At 39.9% G+C, this 26,130-nt stretch overlaps 1 protein-coding gene across 3 annotated transcripts in view; it reads left to right on the top strand.

Annotated features, from left to right (window-relative positions):
* The window catches only part of SLC25A21 (solute carrier family 25 member 21), a 534,640-nt gene that overhangs the window by 354,404 nt on the left and 154,106 nt on the right, over positions 1 to 26,130 (top strand). Inside the window, exon 1 of one of the 3 annotated variants that reach the window (XM_060143352.1) lies at positions 21,473 to 21,565. The exons of the other annotated variants lie outside the window; for them this stretch is intronic. Within the exon in view, the coding sequence (XP_059999335.1) occupies positions 21,489 to 21,565 (77 nt within the window). The 5' untranslated portion in view covers positions 21,473 to 21,488. Of the gene's footprint in view, positions 1 to 21,472; positions 21,566 to 26,130 lie in introns of those variants that run through there. 3 annotated transcript variants of the gene reach the window in all.

Genomic DNA, 26,130 nt, shown 5'->3' on the forward strand with positions numbered 1-26,130 from the left:
AAAGTTCCTTTTGCAGATAATTAATGAAATGCAGCACAAAGCATGCCATCACCTAATAAAAACATCAGCTTGTGAGAAATGTTTACTGCCCTTTTCAGAAACTTCCCCTTGGACTTGGGCATACGGAATATTACCTTTCATGTTCGACTCTGTCTTCCCATGCATTTTTTGAGTACTTGCTGTATCCCATCTAAAGCAGAGATTCTATAAGGAAACTATTAGCCTTTGGCCAGTCTCTCAGGCTCATGATTCAAAATGACCAGCGTTCATTAAACTTTATTGCTGAGCTGCATGAAGTTTCTCTGGATTGGGAGACGGCATGACCCTCTGTCCAGAGTTTTGAATGGTGCTGAAGCTTTTCATTAACCTGGAAGCCTTCTATTTACATGGTTCACAGCCTGGTCTCAGCTCACTTGGAGGTAACAAAGAGTGTCGGGACAGGAGGGCAGTGGGAAGCCCACTCCTCTAAGGCTTCCATCTGACTCTGATCAGGCCAGCATTTAAACTCCTGCCTCTTTAGGTAAAATAAAGTGAAAATGAATACTCAGGGATCGTATTTCAGATTTGGCTTTGTCTCTTCCTCACACCTTCTCTGGGCGACACAGTTTTACGTGATCTGGTTTGCTGGGCTCTCCCCCTGTATGCTGCTGACGTTGCTGGTACCCGTCTGTCGGCAGCTACTAGCAAGGGTACGTGGAAGGGAAACAGTGAGTGACGCAGTGTGTGCACAGGAGCAGGACACAATTCTCCTTGACAGAGCGCTTGTCAGAAATAGGAAAACACTCCTGTCTCTAATGAAAGGGGGGTTGTAAATTAGGAAGGACGTGTTCTTAAGGTGTGACGAGAAAATGAGTGCTGAGTAAATTGTTAGTAACCTGGTTAATGCTGGATTAGCATCCTAGTAAGTTTGATGCCTTTGAAATAGCTGACTTCTTTAGTATTGTACAGCATTAAAATCTGTAGCTTTGCCCACTTCTAATGGAACAAACCGGCATTGTGTGCCTCCTTATGTGACATATGAAAAGGACAGAACATCACCTAATTTGTATTTTTATCAAAAATGATTATGTTTAACCTAAAAATCTGTAAGGAACCAGTCGGTCAAATTCAAATTATGGGACATTTTACAAATAGCTGGACTATATTCTAAAAGGTCTGTGTCTTGAAAGACCGAATAAAAGGTCAGGGAACTTTCTTAGATTAAGGAGTATTAAAGAGACATGACAATTGAATATAATTTGTGATACTGGATGCAACAAGCAAACAAACTAAAAGTGATGTTATTGGGACAATTTGGAAATTTGAATGTTGATTGAATATTAGATAATATTGTACCAATGCTAAATTTTGTGAATGAAATGATAGCATTTGGTTACGTTGGAGAATGTCCTTGTTCTTAGGAGATACGTTATGAAGTATTTAGGGGTGAAGTGGCATGATATCTTCAGCTTAATATCAAGTGATTCAGCAAAATATTCATGTTATAAGCCTATATCTATTGATACACACACATATGGAGAGAGAGGGAGAGAAAAAAATGTGTGGCAAAATGTTGAAAACGGATAAATCTAGATGAGTTTTACAAATGAGGTATATAATATTTACCTCATAGGACTGTCTTAATAATTAAATAAAAATTATGTAAGCAAGGTGATTAGCACACTGATTAGCAAGATGAGTGGTCTCTGCTGCTATTTCTAGTGGTGTTAACAGTAAAGTCTTGATAGCCTCACCTTCCTTATGTCAGCCGTTGAGTTTCTATCATGCAATATCCTACCTGATTAGAATTCTCAGACTGATTGACAGCTATTGTGAATGTCTTACTTGACATATGAATTTTTAACCAAGGTTCTTTATAATATTAGCCAGGCTCCAACCCTTATGGTACCAAACATGTCCCCTGGCAATTTCTTTCCTTTTAATACCGCGGGGTCAGCCCTCTTAGAATAATGGACCCTGGTGCATTGGTCCCTTAGCCCCCTTTGGCTGCCTTCCTCAGCCCAGGTCTCCACTTCCGTAGCATCGGGATGGAGTGCCATGTGGGTGGACCTCTTGATACGCCATGTCTTTCTACCCAGTTTTTAAACCTTTTCTGCTTTATTCTTTTCCTGCTAATACCAAGGATTGTGATTTTCTCCTCACTTTATAATACCTTACACCCAAGCCTCTTTCTCCTTTATTGGCCCCAAATAAGTTAGGAGTTGTACTTAGCTGTAAGTAATAGGAAGCCCTCTTTCCCAAATGAATCAGGACTGTAGTCCTACAATATCATCTGGGACCCAAGCTCCTTCTGTCTATGGCTCCTCTCTTTTATGTACCTTCCATCTTTTTTGCAAAGTCACTTCATAGTACAAAATAGCTGCCAGAACTCCACCTGTATGTCCAGCTTCCAGGCAAAAAGAACATGCTTCCCAGCTGAGTCAGCCCCGTTCAAAGTAGTTTCCTGGGAGTCTTACCTAATAATTTCTGCCAGCACTTTGCCAAGTAGCACAGAAGGTTGAGAAATGTAGTCTTTCCCCTGGGCACATTGCTGCCCCAAATAAAATCAGAAAATCTATTGGAAAGAAGAGGAGAAAGAACACTGGCTAGGCAGCTAGCAACCTGGTGTTCCAGCATCTGTTAGGGTATCATTCATTGAGTCAGACGTTTGAGTATAGACTTTGGGCTGAGGGGGGATGCATAAAAAATAGGAGACATCTCCCATACCACCTAATCCCTTGGAAGCTTACAGTTATTAGAGGAGGCAAAAGGTGTGGAAAAATTAGAAGAAAATTTGGTGCTAATCTAAATGGAACTCAGAGAAAAGAGAGCCAAAGTCTTCAGGCAAAGTTTCTGAATTTGCATAAGATTTAGATGAGAGATTTGGTAAGAGAATTTCCAAGGGAAAGCAAGAACACAGAAGCAAAGCACAGAAGAAGAAATGGTCAGACTAGTCGGAGTTCAGTGCCTTGGCCTCATTACTGGACGGAGGGGATGGTTTGGAGAAAAGCAGAAACTAAAATGACAGGCGGAATGGGGATGGATTATGGAGGTGATTGAACCCAAGACATGTGTTTGGCCCTGATGGACTAGGCACTAGGGAGCCATTGTAGGTTCTTGAGCAGGATATTAATGAAGTGAAAGTGGTATTTTTAGGAAGACTGCTAGTTGCAAATAAAAGTAGGTAGAGGCTGGGGTTAATAAATGAGTACAGTTGTGATTTAATATAGACCTTGTGTGAAGAAACCAATGGAAATGGAGAGGAAAAGACAAACCTGCAAGATGTTTGAAAGAAAAATTGAGGTAGAATGATGCTCAAGGAATGGAGGAAAGGAAAAAAATACAAGATGATTCTGAGATTCCTAGCCTGGGAGATTAGTGGAGCCTTTGGCCAAAGGGGATAGTTGTACATTTGAGGAAGAACTGTAAAGGGTGGATAGAAGAGATATAGCAAAGGTCATTAAGTAATTCTTATACAGTTGAAAGTCCCAAATGTATTTCTGTTGAGTTAATTGAGACCTGAACTATGCTCTTGTGTTTACCTATGTGTATTTCTAGTTAGAACATATCCAGTAGTTTGTGTTTTTTTTTTTTAAAGGGTAAAGTCTTCATGAGAGAGACCACTACCATTTTTGAAGTCCTTATGTACTCCATATAGTAGGCAAACTAAGGTTGTGTTGACACTTTGGATATGCTTCAAAAAATGCAAGGCTTACTATGTTAATTCTTCACAAAAAGGAAATCTCATTAATTTGTGCTATAATAATAATAAACTAAAATATAAATTAACATTTAATACTTTGCCAGACATAATTTCATTTCAACCTCCAACACACTTATTTTTAGACTCAGAGCAGGTCAGTGCTGTCCTCGGTTGCACAGCTAAGTGGTGGAACTAGCATTCAAACCCCAAAATACTAATGTCGAAGCTGCCACTCACTCTTTTCCATACTGTCCTGCTTGTCTTCTTAGTTACTCCTTCCTTCTTTCTGGCGCATCAGATTGCAGATCTATTGAAAAATTACTCATCTACGATTTCTGGAAGTCACAGCTTATTAAAATTTAGAAAGATTGTGAATACGTTACGTGTTACACAATTCATTTTATAATATTCAGTGGAAGAACTTTCAAATAGCAACATTTATTTGTTCAGAGCCTAAGCTAAGGAGATCGATGCTATCAAGCCATTTGAAAGACAATACATTTCAAGAAAGTTTATCTGGGTAAAATCTGTCCAAAACAAATGGATTCTTTTGTTGTTGTTAGAGAGGCTGGTAAGGAATTTGCTCAAGTTACTCATTTGGAGACCTTATTTTTTTAATGTTGTTAGAACACAGAAATATTTGGTAGATAAAAGATAATTTTAAGTAGGGATAGCATAACAGTTCTTTTGCTTGAGAAATTCAAAAGATAAAGACAAACAAATGTATTTGTGGTTGAAATAAGCTCTTCCTTTCATTGTCCATTAGAAAAGTTTCTTACCTCTAATCACTGAGGATTGACTCTCCTGAGTTTTCCCCAGTGACTTCTTGGATAATAATTTTTCTTTAAAAACTCTTGTTTTGACTCTGTAAATTCAGTTTTACTCTGACGTGTGGCAGTGAAGCCTATCAAAGAATGCTCTTGTGGAGTTAGCTCTGTGAACCCCAGTTTCCCTCCTGGAAGCTCACCTCTGTGGTGCTGCAGGACAGTTAGGGCATGAGTCACCTCTTTCCCCTCAAGTCACAATCCATTTCTCACCCGCTTTTGACCATCTCCCAGAAGTGAGCTAGATCCTCTAAATCTCTTTTGCTTAGGAGCTTTCTTTTGCTTAGGAGCTTTGTGTCCCAGTTATAATTGTCAGCGTTTGACTGGATTTGAGCAGATAGGGAATTTTGTTTCAGATATGTCACATGAATGTTTCAGAGCAATTTAGACTTACACTGTGGCCTTTCACTAAACTGAGCTATAGGAAAGTTAATTTAGTTCCCTTTGGTCAGTTCCATTTAAGCAATAGGGATGATTTACCTGCCAGTTGCTATTTAAACGAAACTGGTTGTTTTCATTCCCAGTTTTGTGTTCCCTGGGAAAAACACCCACATCATAGTAAATACCCAATGAAAGTTTATTAAATTTCCCTTAGTAGATACAAATGCAAATGCTATCTGTTTCTAGAATTTGGTTTGAGAAATGGGTTAATGTGTTAAGACCATGGGGATTTATAGTAAAATTTGTCAATATAATTTGAAGGAGGGGAAAAGACAGACCTGAGAGTCTCACGGTTGACTATAAATGCATTTTAATTAACGTTTAATAACCTTCAGAAAATGGAAAATTACTATAAGTAATTTTGGTTTGATCTTGGATCCAAGTTTGATCTTGGATAAACTCCAGTGACTCCTTTAAAGGGAACATCAAATAAAAATATAGCAAATTTATTTTATGTAGCAATTATGTAGATTAAAGAACCTCATTCATGCTTTTTGGCAGATTGTAGGATGCACACTCCCTAGCAAGTGAGATGTTGAAGAAGGTACCAGCCTTGTAACAACTTGAAGTTTCCATTCAGAGACTAGTAGATGTACTGCGTATAATGTACTTAGCCAATTAAAATGCTTATTAAAAGGGCAAGGTGTGTTTCTTCTGGCAACTACTGACTCCTCACAAATGATTAAGGCTTCCCACTCAAGTCTAGAGGTAAGCAACACTGTTTCACGCTACCATGAACAAAAACGCTGGCTAATGTGTCAAATAATATCTCCCTAACACTAGCCTAGAATATCAGTCCAAGTAATGTAAATGCTTCTGACAATGATCTTTCCCCATCTTCCAGCCCTCCTGAAATTTACTTTTTCCCATCTCTAAAATTGATTTTCTGAAGACTAGGCCATCTTTCTGGGATGTCAGGTTTCTGATGTCATGTCCTGTTCTTTACACCCCATCTGCATTACCTCAAGTAGGTTGTAGCTTGTCAGGAAGAGACATGCAGTCATGCTCTGTGAGTCTGTATTACAGTCCTGATTTATTGAGAAAAAGCTACATGATCTGGTAGAAGCTAGGTAGCCAGCCAGAGCAGGTGCAGCGTGTCCCAGTGTAGCTGCCCAAAGACCTCAATGGGGCTGTGCAGCTGCAAGTACCAGTGTTTGAGAAGGTACCAGTATGCTGTACTACAGCTCTCTTATAATTTGCACTTATTTCACTCTTTCTGAAGCAGGTAGGACGTCTTTACAGTCATCTGGGCCCCTCTGTTTTCCATCTGAACTCCACATCAGCAAGCCCAAATCCTCACCCATAGGAGAAAGCTGATTGAGAGCCCTGGCAGCCATGAGCACTTTGCCTATCTCTGGCCGTCTCAGTTTCTTCACAGTCCCGCCTCTTGACTCTGACTTAATTCCCTGCATGAGTAACCTTGGTGTTTGTGGTACCAGTTTAGTTTGAGGACCATGATCATAAACCCACTTGCCTATGTCAGCCTTCCATGGGGAAAGCTGAGGCACACCTGGATCTCTAATCCCTTCATTGACTCTGGGGTGATGACTTGGTTCCTGGTGCTCGTTGCTAGTGCAAACCTGGAGCCCATGTGCAGGCCCTGCTGCCCAGGGATGGGGTGGGGGAGATAGTAACAGGCACCGGGTCCTGGGAATGAAGAGCTCATTCCCCAGAAAAATCGGAAGGACAAGACAGCAACAAGTCGATGTCTGAGATCCTGGTAGTGGAAAGTCTCCCAGTGTGATGAGGTCAAGCTTTAGCTATATGGTTGTGGGGGTGGGGGGCGGTCACAGGAGTGACATGAGGAGACAGAGGGCACTGGAGCTGAGAAAACCAAGGAACTGCAAAGCCAGGGCGTCCTCATGCTCTTGGATCCCAGGCTAGGCCAGCCCTAGGTCACCCTGAACTTGCTCCACCTCTAGCTGCTGCTTCCTACCCCCTCTTTGTACCTCTTGGCCTGATTCTCTCTAATACTCCTCCCAACTCTCCAGAAGAGGCTCCTTCTCTCCTCAGTTCACACAAGGGGCTGGCATGTTCCTCATCTGCCATTGTTCTTGACCCTCATTCAACATCTCTTTGATTCCTTGGTCATTTACCAGATGCCTGGACATGACTCCACAACCGTCCGGGACTCCAGAGCCTGTTCCCTGGTAGCATCAACTTCAGTGCTACCGAGCATTGAACCTCAGTCCTCACAGTTCCTGCACCAGCCCTTGCCTTACTCTCTATGCAAGGTGGTGACAGAAAACTCACCTCCCTAATGTCAAATCTGAAATATTCCCTCTTCTTGCTCTTCCACTGCTCTCCTCTCCTGTGTGTGCTGCACCTCCTCTTCATCCTCTTCAGGATGCCCATAACTCCTTCTTCTTCCCCGTATCTTCCATGCCCTCTGACTTCACTTGGCTGTCAACCTGGATGCCCATAGCTGGCCTTTTCAGCCAAATGTAACCCCAGCTCCATGTTTTCTGGTCCTACTGCAACTTGGCAAGCTTTAGCTATATGGGGGAGTCACTAGTCACTTTTGACTAGTTTCTTTCTGAGTCCCCATCTCATCCCCACAGCAGCCTCTCCATGCCCCCTCCCACTGCACAAGCCTCCAGTCGTTCCCCATCACTCTCTGCAGATGAACTTGCCTTCCTTTCTCCTGAGGAAACTGGGAACATCTGACATGATTTCCTTCTAAATTCCTCTACTTGGCCTTTCACCTGGGTTGTTTCTCTTTATTCTTATTTCTAAAGAGGAAGTATCTGGCCTCTTTCTAAGATCAGTTCCTCCTGATTCTACTCCTCCTCTAGAATTTACTTTATTCCTCTTTCTTTTGCTTCTTCAGTTTTCCCCTCCAACTACAAATATGCTCATCTCCTCCATCCTTTTAAAAAAAAATTCCTATTGATTCCTTTTGCTGTTATCCTCTGTCTCTTTTTCTAAGTTACCAAACTTTGTGACGAAGAATATTGTCTGTATCTGTTTTTCTCTGCCACCTGCTCATTTCCTTACTCAGTTACTCTGATGCCCACCTCCACCATTCTACAGAAGCTGCCTTCTCAAACGTGGCTCTTGTAGCGTTTCACTCCAGCAGAGCTCAAGGGTCAAAGCTTAGATCCCTCCATCTCCATTATATAATGCTTCTGTGTTGGCCCTCAACACACCTGTGTTTAAGAGGTACCTACCCTACTGGTCTGAGAATACACATGAAATGCAGCAGGATCATTATGGGCCCAATTCTAAAGCCTTCAAACTGGCAAATAAGAATGTGAATGTATAGAAACATTATCTACTGTTCACAAGACAGTATTGTGAACAGAGGCATACTGATACATCATAAGACTATATTGTGCTTTCCCATAAGATTCATGGTTTGAACCAAGTTGGGTTGTAGCAAATACCGATGGATGTCCTAAGCATTCCACATTTTCTCCTCCTACTGTTTATTAGCAAGTTACAGAAGTAGCCAGTCTCACTTTGGCAGAAGTTGGTCCATTAAATAACAGAACAGCTTCTTAACAAAAGCACTCTTAATTTATGCTAAACACTCCTGAATTTTAACTTCATAGATAACAGGAACCACATGTTCTGCAGATCCATTATATTTTCTTTTCTCCAAACATTGTACAGTGGTATCGGGATATGGTCAAATGTAGAGACTGGTTAGATTCGATTTCGCCAAAAGAAGCTGAGTGTCTACTCTGTGAAGATATTTGGTCAGACTCTGGAGGGAGAGGATGCAAAGGTAAACTAAGATGAACTCCCCACCCTCAGGGAGCTTACAGTCAAGTAGTAGAAACAGGACAAGTACCTGGAGACCACAACTGAAGAGAGGCAATAATAGTGAGTGCTATTCAGAGGAGGCAGGGACCACTCCAAAGGAGGGGGGCCCCACTCTAACCCCCAGCAGGAGAAGATGGTCCTCTGCGAATGAAGACTGAGGGAAAGCCAACAGATTTGATGTCTATGAACAAACCATACCTGTTATTTAAGAAAGGCTCCATTGAGAAAAGGATGCTTTTATCTGAAAAATCAGAAATCTCTCTGAACATGTATTTTCACAAATGCTAACCTATTAAATTTGTATTTAGAAGATAATAGGTCCTTGTGAGTTTGTCAGAATTGAATTGTGTCGTTTGTGTTTTCTGGAGAGTGCCTTTCTTGTGGGCTCCTACCTCATGACATTGTGTCCATTTAGAGGCTTTATGACCAAAGAAAGGCTTCTGCAGGGAGTCGGGGGCCCTATGGAGATAAAATGCCTTATGTTTCCCTGCAGGAGGTCTGGCTCTCTCAGGCAAGTGTAATAGCCATTCATGCACTGAGAAGATCTTATCTTGTGTCCTATTGGTTCAGGGTCACTTGCTGGCTCACATTATATTGAAATGTGGACACAGAGAGGGAGTAATTTGTTAATGTCATGTAGGATGAACTTGGTTAGAAAGGGAAGTGTACCCGCTTTATAATAACACAAGTGTTTCCTTACTAATCCCTTGGCAGGTTCATTATCTGTGCAGCCCCGGGCAATGGTTAGCCTATGGTGAAAGTGAAATTTAACCCTCAGCATGAAATTAATCCTCAAAGACTTAATGCCTGCTCAGTCTAAAACTAATGCATTCTAAGTGATTTTATAATCCCTGACTCTCTCTTTATTGCATAGGTGCTAAATTGTTATCAAGATGTTATAGAGCACGCTAGGAAGTTGATTTTTGTTTACTTGAGAAAACTGGACAAATCTATAAGAACAGGGAGACTGATTTCCCAGTTCAAGGTTGCAGTTGTAAACCTGACATGGTGGGATGGCTGTATTTTAAGCACTAATAGAGTTACCATTTGTTGGTGATCATACTCACGTTTGCTCTATGTTTTCCCTAATATGTACAGGAATAAAGAATTAAAAAAATAAAAATCACTTGACAAGGAGACTTTCGTTCAGCTTATTGACGTTTGACATGGAAAAACTGGGAAACACCGGGAGAATGCCAAATAAGTGTGAATGGTTCCTTGTGGGGTCAGGAAACCTTTAACAAGGGTTTAAGAGTAAAAGGAAGTAAGGCTGTGTCCCTTTTCCTGTTTCACAAGACAGGGCTTTACTCTTAGCCTTTTCATGTATCTTTCTTTCCAAGGTGTATGTACGGTTAGGGAGAGAGAGGAAGGAAAGATTAGGACTGAGAAGTGGTGGAAGGGAGCCAATATTTACTGAGAAATATACATACCAAGCATTTTACACACATTGTCTTACTTAATCCTCACTGCAAATGGCAAAGTAGGTATCACTTTTTCAGATAAAGAAACAGAAAGTTTTAAATTCCCTGCTGAGGTTTGTACAGTAGTGGGTAAGTGACATAGTCAGAATTTGAATACAGGTCTGTACAACTCCAAAGCCTTTTCTATTTCCACTGTATCACAGAACCTAAGAAAAGATCAAAGATTTGGAAAATCAATGAAAAAATCAAAGATTTGGAAAATCAATGAAAAGATCAAAGATTTGGAAAATCAATGAAAAGATCAAAGATTTGGAAAATCAATGAAACCTTGCCTGATTGAAATTCAATCTTTTCCCCCCCAAAATGCAAGAGATCCTTGAAATTTACCTAGTTGCAGTGTAGAATATTAATGTTCCTCTGTGCTAATTTGTGTTTTCTTTTAATGCAACATGATGACTTATTTTTACCATATTTACAGGTTGCTCATAGTTCCATATACTGCATTATTACAAATAAAGTTCATACCTTCCAAATACTGCATTATTACAAATAAAGTTCATACCTTCCAAATACTGCATTATTACAAATAAAGTTCATACCTTCACTCCTAACACTTTAAAAGGTGGTTGTGAGATAAATGCCCAAAAGGCTCAAGGGCGTGGGATAAGTGTACCCTAGAATTCACAGAATTCTTTATTCCTAGATATTTCAAAGAAATCGAGGGTCTCCTGAAATTAGGAACTACATCTGACATGCTATTTTAATCCGGGAAATGCACATTTATTAGAAATCTACTGTTGCTTCATTGTCTACCTCCACAATTTTAAATGATTTTTACATAGGGAAGGTGGACTTTTAAAAGAATTACAGCTGTCCCTGTGTGTATCCTTACTTTGCCAAACCCTTATCAAATTAGTGTTCCAGATACTGGTTCTCTCGTGCCTGGCCTATTTTAGCATCCTTTTTGCTGTTGCTTCCTGTCGGTTGACATTGCCTGTCACTCTGCTGTGGAAGGAAATTAAATTGCTCTGGCACAGTTTTCCCTTCATAGAGCCAAGTTCAGTGGAGGCCAATGCCCTTTCCTGAGTAGACACAAATCAACTCTTTGATTTACTAATTTACTCCCATTTCAGCTTATTGCTTAGGTACTTACTTCTTTCTGACTCTAAATGTACCTTTTTGTAAACTTCTAGAACATTCCTCGTAAGCTTTCAAAGATCATAAGCTTAGTTCTTAGGAAAAAGTTATGAGCCCTTTCTGATGTACCCATACCTCCCTTTAAAACTCTCTGCCAGGCTCTTTTCTGTGCTGGTTTAACTTCCCATTTACCCAGGAAAACACTGTGCTCACTGCCCCAGAACTGTCCTTCCTGGCTTCACAAGTTAACTGCTTCAAATAAGTTTTCTCCATTTAACCCCATATTTTCTCCAATCCATCAACTCAATTTGTATAACCTATCTCCTTTAAGTGTTTATTTATATTCTATGTGTGTGTATAAAATTTATTTTAATAGTGCTGTATATTTACTTTAAATTCCCTTCTCACTGACTCTGATTTTCAAACTTCCTTGCATCTCACCTTTGTGTTCTTGTGGCTGGTATAGTTTGCTACACACTTTATAGATGGACTGAAAAATTAACTTTGATGGACTTATATGGAAGTTTTACATTTTAGTGAAATTAGTATTTTTTTCTAATTTTAAGCAAAGCAAAATTATTCAAACTCTGGTAAATGAGTATTTAATAAAGTTTATAGATTCTGATAAAATGTTCTTTGTTGTTTAATCACACAAAAAGGGGTGGCATCTGCTCTGTTTTCTGAAATTTGTTTCATCATTGTAGAGTACCACAAGATGTTCCTTTGAAGTGATGATTTTCTTAAGGGTAGAAACAGTCATTTATAGTATTAAAAAAAAAACTTAAAAAGGCATAAAGCTGAAAATAGGCAGTAAAAATTTGTTGTAGATAGATTCTTTTGAGTACCCAAGAATGCCTTCCTGTTGGCATTTGTTTATAACTTTGTTTGTTTTTCTAAAATTACTTCCAAACTGTCAGCCTGCAGAAAAGCATGAAAAGTTGTAACAATCACACTTCATATCCGTTAAGTTAATACAGAATATTATGGAAAATTGTTTTAACTCTTGAAAATCCCTCTACAACTATAAAAGTGCAAATGAGATTGTCCCTGCTGTTTCAGCCAGGCCTGTGAGCCTCAAAGCAATAGGATATTTATAAGAAAATTCCAGACATAGCAGTGCTGCCATGATCCATATGACCCAAACTTTCCAGTTTTCGTCTCTTGTCCTGCCTGAGGAAAAACAAAGAGTCATAAGATTTAAATTGGAAGATCTCAAATCATTGTTATGACTCGGAATGAAGATAAGTGCATTATTTTATAGTCAGTCGGTTGATTTGGAAGAAAAAAGCACTTTTAATTTTCATTATACTCTGGTGATTTTCAAGTCACTGTCTCTCCATAAATAGCTAAATAGCTCCAACTTCTCTCCAGCACTGTCCTGAGAAACTGGCTATTTCTGTTTTTGAGTGAGGGATTTGGTTTTCTTTAAGACTATACTGACAATCCCTTAAATTTAAAAGAGTCTTTTTATCAAACTAGCAAAGACACAGCATGAAAATTACTTGAGCATATCTATGTATTGATCTTTCTCAAATTTTATACTTGGAAAAGACTACACTGGTATCTTCAGCTGGGACTCAAATAGCGTGAAGGAAAAGTACATTGTGTATTGAAGAGTCTTTTCAATGTTTCTAATTTGGTTTGGAATTTAATTCAGTAGATTCCAGTTTGGATTTCTCAGAAAACATTTTTGCCAGCCTTATAGGCACCGTGGCTTCATTCTAAGGATTGATGCATCTCATGAAAGGTTGTTCGAGAAATACCAAAGAGGCATCTTTAATCAGTTCAAAACGGGCATAGTAAAATTATCTTGTGGTGGAAACTCATTTTACTTTAAACCTAGATAAACAACTGAAGTAAGGAGGGGCTATATACAACAAGTAATACTAAGCTTATAAGAGGAGAGTTGAATTTAAAATTCAGGATTTTTTCCTAATTTTAAACCTACTGTATGTACTAGAGATGTTCCCCCACGAACTCTGATGCTGCTACATATATTTGGGTGCCGCTGTATGCAAAAGATAAACTAGCATTTTAGCCTTAAATCTTAGCTTTTCAGCCAAAGCTTTCTAATAGAAATATAATGTGAGCCATACATATAATTCAAAATTTGCTATTAACCACATTTTAAAAAGTAAAAAGTACATTCCTACTACAATATATCTTATGGGATCCAATGGTTAAAGTGTAGTCCTAGCAAATGATGAAGTTATGATTAATGGGAAAATATTTTATACTTCTTGAGCTCTTAAATTTGAATCTAAATTAATTAAAATAAAATAAACTCATTTCCTGAGCTGCACTAGCCACATTTCAGCTGCTCAGTAGCTACATGTGACTAGTGACTACCATATTGGACAATGCAGTTTTAAGCCAAAATTCTAGTGCTATTTTAATGGTCTTTTTGTATGTAGTTACTGTTTAGAAGAAACGTGATAAAACAAAGATAACCTGCTTTCTATAGATCCACTAGAAATCAGCGTAAATAAAATTCTTTTGTGCTGGACTGACTTCTAAGCACACTTATTTCCCATTATTTTAGTTATACACGGCACGTGTGTACTGGGAGGTTTGTGGGGATGGAGGGATAGAAATTGTGGCCATGTTATCAATCCATGACTTTTAAAATCAGGTAACCATCTCCCACTTCAAAACCCATCATGAAATTCTGGTAAATCTAAGCTTTCACTTACATCCCAAGTCATGAAATTGATGACGTAGGATACTGAGGAGGGAATGGTGTGGGTTTTCATATGTATGGTGAAGGGCAGTGGTAATATTCCTTAAGAATATATTAACTTGGAAAAATAACTATCTTGCAATATTAACCTTTTCTCGCCTTATATAAGACATGCTACTTTAAAACTAAGTAGAGTGAAAATACATATTTTCTCCCATTTTGTCTTCTCCCAGAGGAGGAATGTGAGTGCTTTCTAGTTCCCTATTTCCTGAAATAAGAAAAAGGATACAACTGTTATCACCAAAGTCTTACTAGTATCCTAGGATAAAATATTTAGAGAAAAATAAGCCCTTAAAAGGGAATGTATGGATTCTGTGCCTGGATATTCACACAATTTTCATAATGCCTCAGGTTACATACTTTACTGAAACTACCTGTCCCCCCCGCCCCACATGTGAGGCACTTTTCACAGTGAATGGAAGCGATGAGACGTTTGGTTTAATAATATTAATAATTTCCCATTCGATTTGGTGCTTGTGTAGCATCTTTTGCTGGGAACTAATGGGAGTAAAAGAATGTGAATGATACCAGAAGAATGTGAAAGCGAAAATTGTGATTCGTTCCTCGGATGCAAATTCTGTATGACATATTCATAGCATATCCAGGTTGTTAACAAAGATTTTTTTTTTTTGCCCTAAGAAATAACATGGCAATGCATGATTCTGTGATGACTTCTACTTGTTTCTCCCTTTTAGTTTTTACGAACATTTGCATTTTTAAATGTGAAGACTTAGATTCTAAATTGTGTACTAGGAATATGCACTATTCACAGTGCACTATCCTATGAAAAGCAATAATGTGTCCTCTCAGCAGTGAAGCAATCCACAGGGGGGAAAAATGCAACAATATGTGATGGTAATCGTATAGCTGAAGAGGAGTGAAAAGAAAGGAAGCTGTTACTGGAAGAATTTGGTAGACATGTTTTGAGGTACCTGCAAGTTCCTGCTCGGCAAGTTGCCATCACTCAAGGGCTTTGCTGAAAGGGTTGGCTTTCCGTCCATGTTTGCACAATAACTCCATTCCCTGGACGTGGCTAAGTGAGCCAGGGGTAGATAGCTGACTCCCTAGAGAATTTCAATTGTGATGTGATTTTGCAGTGAGAAAACCAACAGGAGACAGAAAGCACTCTCAAATTAGGATAATTTGAAGAGGGTTTAGAAATGGATTCATTATAAGAGTATGGGCAGGGTGTAAGGAAATTACAAGGAAGAACTCAGGATCCTGGGGCTACCAGCAAAAGGAAGTAAAGCTGCTCCTATGCCTAAGCTCAAAGGTGTGTGTGAAGGGCAAGGTTAGCAAAACTTGAAAGATGAAAGTCACAAAGAAAGGGCTCCTTGAGAGGAGCAGTGAACTTCTGTTGATAGAGACAAGCCTGAGGAAGCCTCACGGGAAGGAACCAGACAGATAAATATCCCCAATGCATTTTCCTCCCTTCTTCTTGTCACCTCATGGCTTCTCATTGACCAAATCCAACTGGAAGGCAGAGAACATAGCAGTCTTTTGATGTAATCAGTTCAGATCGCCTCTCGGGGCAGCAAACAGGGTGGAGAAGAGTAGAGAGTGGATCTGCAGGAGCAAATGAAAGGTATTTGGCACATGTAGTGGCAGAAAGGAATAAGTGGTGAGCACTGGTTTTGTGTCATATTACACCAGGGCTGGGGTTGCCCTGTCAAGGTCAGTGCTGTGGAGGAGCAGGAAGCATGAACTGGTGTACAGAGAGGACATGGAGAGAGACAGAGACACAGTACAGTGTTGAGCCTTGGTCAGTTAAGGCAAATCTAGCTGCAGTAACAGGTAAACCCCTAAATTTCAGTGGTTTACCCCCAATCAAATATACTCATATAATAGTACAATGTGAGTATTACCAGGTGGTAGGAGGTTCTCCTCAGTGTGTGATTTAGTGATCCGGGCTCCTTCCATCTAGTGGCTCTGCACCCGCTAGAGCTTTGGAGTCCTCTGCTTTCTCCTTGCAGGTGACACAGATTTGATGTAAGATGTAGCTAGTCTCTGCTATAAAGGTATCTTGCAAAGTACCTCTCGCAGGAGCAACGAGAGAGAGAATGGAGGAGCCCCACTCACTTCTTTAAAACCTCAGACTGATATACACTACCAAATGTAAAATAGACGGCTGGTGGGAAGCAGCCGCATCGCACAGGGAGATCAGCTCGGTGCTTTGTGACCACCTAGAGGGAGGGTGGGAGGGAGATGCAAGAGGGAGGGGATATGGGGATATATGTATACTTATAGCTGATTCACTTTGTTATGCAGCAGAAACTAACACACCATTGTAAAGCAATTATACTCCAATAAAGATGTATAAAAAACAAACAAAAACAAAGCAAAGAAAAACAACCTTAGTCTGGAAGTAACATACATTACTTTGCTTAGATTCCATGGAAAAGAACTAGTCACATGACCTACACCTGGACAGGGGGCTGGGGATGCACTTACTATCTGGCTGTGTAGGTATCTCCCAGCATCAACTTTACACAAGGAATCACTTCCGCACCAGTCCCTGGTTGATTCCCATGTCCCAGTCCCAGTTCCCGGGAGACCAGGAGACCTCATTACACCTACTTGTCACACATGGTCTCTGTAATAACCCCCCTCCGATATGACACATGTCACTTGGCAGTGCTAACAACCAAAGCCCTCGGTGAAGCCAACATAAAAAAAGGCATCTGTTTATGCCTTCAAATTTCTAGAATGTTTAAACTTGGGATTTTAAAGAAAATTTTGTTTATCTTATTTATATATAAAAGTGTGGTATCTTGAATTGTGTACTTGTTTATCTGTATACATAAAACTTTCAGAAATTGTACAGCTTTTTAATTCTCATGATAGCTGAAACTCAACCTGACACAAGTAATATTAATATATACATATATATATATATATATATTTGAACCAATCTTCATTGCAGAAAGTTCTCTTGGCATCATATATTTAAAGTTGTGAATTTACTCACTTCATCATTGAAAATACTCATTTCTCTCCTTCCTTTATTTCAAAAGTTGTCTATGTTCAAGGGAATGAAAAAAACAGGGAATACCTTCCAACTCTTCTATAAATTATATCAAGATTTCTTTTAATAGACATTTCAAAGTATGGAATTGCAGCTGTCCTGCGATTTCTGCCAGAATTTGACCTAACACACATGAGTAAGAGTTCCAAAAGTATTTGTACTGGGAAGTAGAGTGTTTTACAGTGGTTCTTCCCTTTCTTTCTTTCTTTCTTTCCTCCCCCCTTCCCTCCCTCCCTGCCTCCCTTCCTTCCTTTCTTTGTTTCCTCCTCCAAAAGGGCTAGTGTAGTACCACCAGAGCCAACAGAAAGCCACAGTGATTTGGCCAGATTTCTGAAAATATATACATTTTTCAAAAGAAATTTTCATATTTTCTCAAAGTTTTCAAACTAAACATGCATCTATGAGAATCTAAATAACAGACACTTATCACTAGTCCATAATGCAGAAGTGGAAATCAAACACAAAAAAACAAGAAGGGCATTTTATTTCAAGAAACAAACAGAAACTAAATCCACAAAATAAATAGGGGAACAGAATGAAGAAGGGATCGTTATGGCTGGGGTCAGCTGTGCTATGTGTCCTCATCATCCTCATCATGTTATATTAGTTCTTGTTTGGCTTCCAGGAGCAATAGGACTCCTTATTAAGCCCTCAAAGTGAAGGAATCCCAGAGAGATAGGCACATGGCAGCAGGGCCATCCTCCCACCAGGAGGAGAGACTGTCCCTGCCTGAGGTGCTCTACCTCACCGTGACCACGGTACCAGGGGAGAGAATACCAAAGGACATTGGAGGCTACCTGCCCCTTCCTCCTCTCAGGACGACCCATTTTCAAGGAAAGTTCAAACTCAGCCAGAGGCCACTTATCTCAGAAGCTCAGCTCTAGCGCAGAGCTGAGAAACAAAACACATGCAGAAATGGTCTCTGGACAGCCAAATTGCATGGTGTGCAGGGAAGGCTCTGATGTTCATGGACCTGACTCATAGTCTGGCCCCTCCAGTCCCTACTAAGGGTCATGACCAAGCTGGGTTATCTGGTCCTTAGTTCACTGCTGGGTGTTAAGTGATGAATTAAAGGTCATGGGAGGAACGCAGGAGAGAAAAATGGGAGAAGGAGAGAAAAGCAGGGAGAGTGCTTAGGGGCAGACACGCTGATGGGCAAGAAATGATAGCTCATTGCCTAGCAAGAAAAGATCGAACAAAACCATGTTGGGAAAACCAAGAACTAGAAAAGCACTATGGGGACATTAGGGCGGGGACTGGCCTGCCCATGCCTTGCAAGGCCTAATGAGATCACTGTGTAACAGCACAGGAGGGTAGTTCCTAGTCAAAGGGTCCCCACCAACCCCAGGCACTTCAAAAATGCTGTGTCGCATTCCCTGTGTACTGTTCAAGGAAGCAAGCAAGAATACCACAAATTTGGGAAGACTTGCCTGTCATTAATGTTTTAATGCTACATGTCTGTCTCCTATTAGAATGCAAACTTCTGTAAGAGGGTCAGTGTCTAAGTTAAGCAGTCTCACACCCAAGTACCCCATACAGAGTAGGCATTCCATAAATGCTAGTTAGCTTGAATTCTCTGTGAATTTCACCATTTCAGAACACTTTAGCTCTTTTATACTCAATGTTAACATATTACTTGTGAAGGGAGGGACTAAAACTCCAAATGTTTAAGTCTAATCTTCACGCTTAGAATTCATGATGATTAAATGAATGAGAGTGATTGGAGTTTCATTGGAGTCTACCAGAACTCACCGTAGCAGAAATTTGAAGGAGGGTTTTTTTTTTTTTTGCGGTACGCGGACCTCTCACTGTTGTAGCCTCTTCCGTTGCGGAGCACAGGCTCCGGACGCGCTGGCTCAGCGGCCATGGCTCACGGGCCGAGCCGCTCCGCGGCATGTGGGATCTTCCTGGACTGGGGCACGAACCCTTGTCCCCTGCATCGGCAAGCGGACCCTCAACCACTGCACCACCAGGGAAGCCCTGAAGGAGGGGTTTTAAACTCATGTATTTACTATAGGTTTCTCGCTTGGGTGTCATTTTATATGAATGTCATGTTTAGTCTTTAAGATTTTTGGAGCCTAGGTTAACCAAGATATCCGATTTTCTGTATCTTAAATTGTAGAACAGAGGGCTATTATTTAAAAAACTAATTGTTTTAAAATGCAAAGGTACATTTATGTGAAAGCTGCTAGTTGGAATTAGATGAGCATTTTATAAAATTAAATGACTTGAACTGTCTTGAAGTGCTTTGTTACCTGCCAAAGTACCCATCTATAATTCAGCCCGAAACATTGTCTTTTATTAAACATTTGGTTAATAAGTGGAGCATAGATTCCTATACAAGTTCTGTGGACAAGTTAGGCCTGCTCCTGGGTGGGAATAATTCACACATCTTTTCTGTTGCCAGTGTTCTAAGTGATTTTAAATTATTTTTAGCATGTTATTTGGTGATAATAATGAAACCACACCCTTCCACTGAGGCTGTCTCGAGTGTGGGTTCATGACATTGTCATCATTAAAAGTATTTAGTTGAGAGAGAGTGAGCAAAAGAATTTACAGAGTTATTAGATGGTGGCCTTGACAATATTCCCCAGGCATACAGTAGGCACTTAAAACACTTGAAATATGGAATAACGCAGATGTAGAGAACGGACTTGAGGGCACGGGGTTGGGGGCGGGAGGGAGGGGAAGCTGGGATGAAGTGAGAGAGTAACACTGACATATATACACTACCAAATGTACAATGGATGGCTGGTGGGAAGCTGCTGCATAGCACAGGGTGCTTTGTGACGACCTAAAGGGATGAGATAGGGAGGGTGGGAGCGAGGCTCAAGAGGGAGGGGATACAGGGATATATGTATACATATAGCTGATTCACATTGTTGTACAGCAGAAAGTAACACAACATTGTAAAGCATTTATACTCCAATAAAGATGTGAAAAAAAAAAAAAAACTCTCGGAAAGAAATCCCACAGAATAGATGCTAGGTAAATATAGAAATGTGGTTTTTTGGTCCAGAATGTATCAACCCAACTGTCTACAATGAGAGGGCTGAAAGGAATCACATGATGTCTTTTGCTCTTCAAAAAACATTGCATCTAAATTCTTCTACCAAAGATGTCCTGCCCACCTTCCCCATGCAGAGATCTCTCTCCATCCATAGTGTATACCCCGACAGGGAGAGATCAAATTAAATGAACACAATTGCCGTTCATTTGGCGATGTGTAAGTAACATTATTCCCTTGTTAACAAATGAAAAAGCTTGGCTTCAGAATAGTGATTTTACTGGTCCTTCACTGAACTCGAGAGACAAATTTCTAGTACAACTGGGAGACTTCAGGGAAACCTACTCCCTCCAGTCTGCTTCCTTTCTAGCTCCAGGCTGCTACTTTTTCTTTTTTAAGTGATTTTAACCCTACAAATAGAAGGAACTGTTAAACTAAGGGGTACCCTGAGATGAGATGAAAAATGTAAAAATGCAATCTAAGTTAAAAGTGATTTACAAATCAGCAGGATTATTACCATTTTGGGGTCATTTTCAGGTCCTGTCCACCTATGAAATGCTTTTGAAAACTGTGTTCTCATTTCGATCCGATAACTCACCCAAATCTTGGTAACATATGAGGTCAATCTTAGAATAAAAAAATAAACTTCCCTTGAAATTTTCCTCAACTCTGATAAGCATAAGCATGTTTACTTCCTTAATAGCCAAGTTTATTATCTCCATTCTTCAAATTTCTTTCTAGAATAAGCTTATGAATACAAAGAAACCACCCACTTCTTTCATCTTTCTTTCTTTGACATTATTGAAAAGCGTCCTTTCTTATCAGTACTAAATAAACTATAAAATAGGCACATTTGATCAGTTAAAATAAGATGGATTGTGTGTATTAGGTCTCCAGAGACTCTGTCTTGCCTGACATTCCCCCTCACTGGGACCCAGGCTTATGGTCTCTGGTGCATAATTAATTTTTGTCAAGTGGCTCAGTTCCCAGGGCAAGTAAGATTCGGGTAGATTTGACTGCTTTTGAATCCCCTGTTCTGGAAATCTTTTATGGAGACAAGAAACCAAGAATCTGAGTCTCATCCAGAGCAATGAGCAGAGGTTCAACAGGTAAGAATGATGCCATATGGTCCTCTGCCATGAGATAGTAGGTGCTATTGGTGAACGTTAGGGAAAGTTGTGAACCCAAGTTGGTGGGGGCAGGAAAGAGAGAATCAGAGAGAGAAAGAACATAGCTAACTTTTTTTTAGGGGGTTTAAATTTTGAAAAACTGACGTTATTTTGGGAATATGGGAAAACTATGATACTTGTCATGACTCTGGGTTTTTTGTTTTTTGTTTTTTTTTCCTTTTTGCGGTACGCGGGCCTCTCACTGTTGTGGCCTCTTCCGCTGCGGAGCACAGGCTCCGGACGCGCAGGCTCCGGACGCGCAGGCTCAGCGGCCATGGCTCACGGGCCCAGCCGCTCCGCGGCATGTGGCATCTTCCCGGACCAGGGCACGAACCCGCGTCGCCTGCATCGGTAGGCGGGCTCTCAACCACTGCGCCACCAGGGAAGCCCGACTGTGGTTATTTTAATATTTGATTGCTGAAGTTGATTTAGCCCTCTCTATTTTCATCACCTTGGTAATGGGTTTTATTTCCAATCTGTGATCCATCCTTCCCTCATTTCCCAAGTATGAGTTGGATTCATGCTAATCAACCAGTCTAATGGCCAGCCTAGGTTAATGTACTTGGGAAAATGTAGATGGATGTATCGGGGTGTGAGGTCATTTGTTGGCATTAAATGTGAATTTTAATTAAATGTAGGCACATATACACACATATGTATTTTCAAAGAGTGGCAGCACTATAATCTGATATTAAGCTTAGTTTTATAACGTGATTGGTATTTTACAAAGCAAAGTGACTAAAAGACATGCTAGTCAAGCTTTTGTTTAATTGAGACCAGTTTATGCTTGGAACATTTTAATCGTACAGCTCTGTCAATTAACCTGTTTTATTGCTTGTGGTTTAACATTATTAGATTTAGGTTGTTATATCTACTGATCATTTGTCTCTGACTTGTTAACTAGCATATCGTCATTAAAATAAATTGTAGAATTATATTGTCAGTGTACTTAGTTATTATCCCTTAAGTAATATAAACAACTGGAAGAACTTGTGCCAGATGGTAGCATAAACTCTCTTATCATGATTCATTTTACAATGTCAAATTTTACCCAGGTTCTAAATACTAGGAATACTGTATGTCTTATAATTGTGTTAAGATGTACAAAACTAGGTCTATTTCATCACACTATTCTGGACAAGTAGGTAAATGTTTATTGTAACAAAATTTGTGGTTAGCAAAATGATGAACCATTTACAGGATATTTAAGTGTACTGTTAAAGTGTGAACTGTAAAATGTACAGTCACAGACTATCAGGTTTTAAATCTTCTTGGCTTGTGAAATGAGACTGCAATTAGATGTGTCTAGGATCACAGGAAATTACCAAAAGTATAATCAGGCTATCTGGGTTGATCTGATAGTTCAGAGAGATAATATTTTTGAGGCTCTGTTCAAAAATGTGTTCGAAATTACACGGCACAGAAGACTTCCCTTGCTTTTGTGGCCTTGCCAAGATGTTATTACCTTATCTATAGTAATTATCTTGGCTGACTGAGCACTCCAGGTTACATATTTCTTCAAATTATAAACTGTTCTATAATAACATAGAGAAATTTATTGGTCTTCTTTACAACATCATAAACGCTAAGCCAAAGCATAGCCCAGCCCACCTACTCCTAGTAAAGACATTCAGACTTTTAAACAGACAAAGGGCCTCTTTTCTTAATTTTTACCAGGTAAAGGTACCTATTTCTTTTATAAAGAGATTCTCCTAGGGAAATGACTGAGCAACAATCAGGAAAAGTATATTTCTTTTCCATGAATTTTCAGAATAATTTGATGAGTAGCCAAATATGTGAGTACAGCTTCTGAACTTCAGTCAGTGATCACTGCTGAGGCAGAGCCAAACTCGTGACCCTTGTGGATTTGTTAACATTATTTTAGGGTGTTAATTGATGCCAGGCCTAGACTGTGAACCCAACAAGCAAAGGCAATGCTTAAGTTGCAGATAAACTAAATTCCTAGAATCTCTATTTAATACTTGTGTTCTGCCTTATTTTATAATTAATTACTAACATTTCCCTGCCCCCCACCTGTTCGTTCCATTCGTGGTCTGTTCATTGTTGGGTCTCCAGAACTCTTAACCTTGCCCCTTGTGCAGATGGGTATCTCAGGAAATGTTGAGACAGAAATCTGCATCTAGAACTGTAAACCACACCCTTCCAACATGATTAAAGGACTCTTGTGCTTATCATGGCTAAGGCAACGTTGTATGGATTTTTGTTATATTTAATCTGGAGTAAAACAAAATACCCATAGCTAAGATTTTTTTTTTTTAATTACCATTCACAATCACCAGGGACTTAAAATTAGAACAAGAAAGCTATAGATATAGAGAAATGGTAGGAGAAAACCTTTCTCCCCAGCACTTGCTGAAGAAAACTGATAGAATCATCTCCCAGATCAGCAGTGTCAACTCCCCACCATCCGATGCTCTTTCTACAAGGATGACAAATGCAAAGGCTCCTTCCCCCTTCAGTTCAGTGGTTAGCCTTTTATGGGAAGGGGGTATTTCTTCTCTTGGGGCAGCCTCAGTATAAGGTGATTTTTCAGAGTACAAGAAACAAATATACATGATGGGAATTTTTCTAAAGATGTGCTTTCTAGGGCCTTTTTCCAAAGTTTGTAACATAGGCGTGTACACCTAAATTTCAAAGGCTCAGACGTGTCTTTGCGTGTTCAGTGACTTTGCCCATGCTCAACGAACCAGTAAGCGTGCAAAAATACTCTGTAGGAGCAACATCTTATTTCAGTAAGATAGACTAATTAGAGTGAATTAAAATCTTTATTTAATCTTCCTACAGTTATCCTTTTAATGTGTTCTGTAATTGCAAACCTTTAGTCTGTTAATCTCTGATTCACTGGTGGGTTTCTTAAGTGTTTATTAAGGCGCACATGTAACATTCTGGTAATTACTAATAATCTTTGTTCATATCACATTTACAAAGATCTCTGCAGGGAGTTTCATTAGGCTCATCACCACTTATCGTCAGTGTACAATTTTTATTAACAGTCTCCCACCCTTATATGGAATTTGGAGCTTTACAAAACACAATGAAATGTCTCTTCGAGAGAAGAGACATTTGTTATGGCTAACAAACTCAAATATTAAGTCAGTGTGTCACCGTCCCTTCAAAATCAAAGTGTCCTCTAATGTCTGTGGTGCCATTTTACCACTGAGGAGAAAGGCAAAGAGGAGTTAAATTACAGTTCTCACCAGTTTACACTATTCATCGGTAACAGCACTGGAGCTGAAACTGGTGGCTCCTAGTCAATGTCTCAGTTTCCCAAGTGCCTCACCTCCTTTGACACAAAGGTGTAATTTTTATGTAGCAGTGCATTATGGTAGCATAAAATTCCACTCAGGAAAAAAACAACCACTGAGGGCTATCTCTGGTGGTAAAGGTACCCCTGCATCCCCACCCTAAACAAAACCAGACCTTCGCGCCACCTCCTTGAGAGCTGAAATCCCTTTAACAAGGGACAAGTTCTGGAAGACTGCATATCAAATTAAAAGCCACGATAAGGATAAATGATCGGTGTGAATGCTTTTCTGAGAGCAGGGTTGAATAGGGGAAGGTAAGAGAGAGCATGAGAATACTCTTGGACTGGAAAATGATCTGGAGGTGATGCTAGAAATAAAACCCACCTATCTCACTGCTTTGCTTAGGATTGGTGGCAATGCCAAAGGGATGGGTTAGGATGGCTTTTGCCCCCATTCCCAAATCTCCATCAGTTCCCAACCCTAAAGCACCGCAAATAATCATATGATCTAACTAAAAAGCAGAGCATGTGCTATGCAAATATAGCTTCAGGACAAATCTTACCACCTACCCCAATCGGACTCTGCAACTCAATTGCTGCCCTTCATATAAATATATAGATTACATATACATATACATGTATATATACACATATATATATATATGTGCATGTGTGTGTGTGTGTGTGTGCGCGCCCTAAAGCCTCCACTTCCCAGTATAGACTCCATCAGCCAACAGTAGATGAAGATGATAGATGTAAAGTTTACTTTGGAAAATAAAGGCATTGCATAAATGTGAGATTTAGGAATTTTCAAACAACCTCATTCTACAGCTTTTAAGGCAGTAATAAAGTCATTGTATTTCTCAACACGTATCATTCTTATGATATCTTAGGAAGTGCTCAGACAAGCTGAATGCCTAAAGTGACATTTCTAACAGCGCTAAGAGTCAACAACAGACTTTGGTATCACTGACTAAGCACACAATCAAGTCGGAGGAAATAGTGCAGTAATGGTTCTTGACCAGTTTAATGAAAAATATTTCAGTGAGTGAGAACATTCTTTTGCTTCTAAAAATATGCTTGTACATTTGCTTATGAACATTGAGCAGCTCTTCCTTGCCCGGTCGTAACCGCAATAACTTGCTTCATATTTATGGTGTGGTGGATGGTAGGGCTGTTCCCTCCCAGTTTTGAGAGTGTGTAGCACCAGGCTCCCTGGCTCCATGGCAGGTGGGACCACTGGCTGCTGGGCAATGGAGCGTAGGGTTTGAACCGCACTCCTTTCCCTGTGTTTCTTTCTGACCTGATATTAGGCACTGAATATTTCTTAAGTATTACTCCATTGTCCAATTTGCCCATTTAGCAGCAAGTTTTCCTTCTAATAAAAGAAGTTCCTCAGATGGAGATTCCAGATGTGGCTAAACTGCTTTTATTAGGACAATGGGAAAGTCCAATCTTTTCTTCTAGATATCTTGATTGTATTTAGAGTAGTGTGGCTTTGCCTTTGTAATTTTACAGCGAGTTCTATTACGTAACTGGGAAATTGTCTCCTCGAGCATAGAGAGAATTTGTTAGCACAGAACGCAGCTTGGAAAATGCTGATGTAAAGCCTCAATTCGAGAGAAACCTTTTAAGTTGCTGAAATGTAAGA

Source organism: Lagenorhynchus albirostris, chromosome 1 (assembly GCF_949774975.1).
Source record: "Lagenorhynchus albirostris chromosome 1, mLagAlb1.1, whole genome shotgun sequence".
Classification (NCBI taxonomy): Eukaryota; Metazoa; Chordata; class Mammalia; order Artiodactyla; family Delphinidae; genus Lagenorhynchus; species Lagenorhynchus albirostris.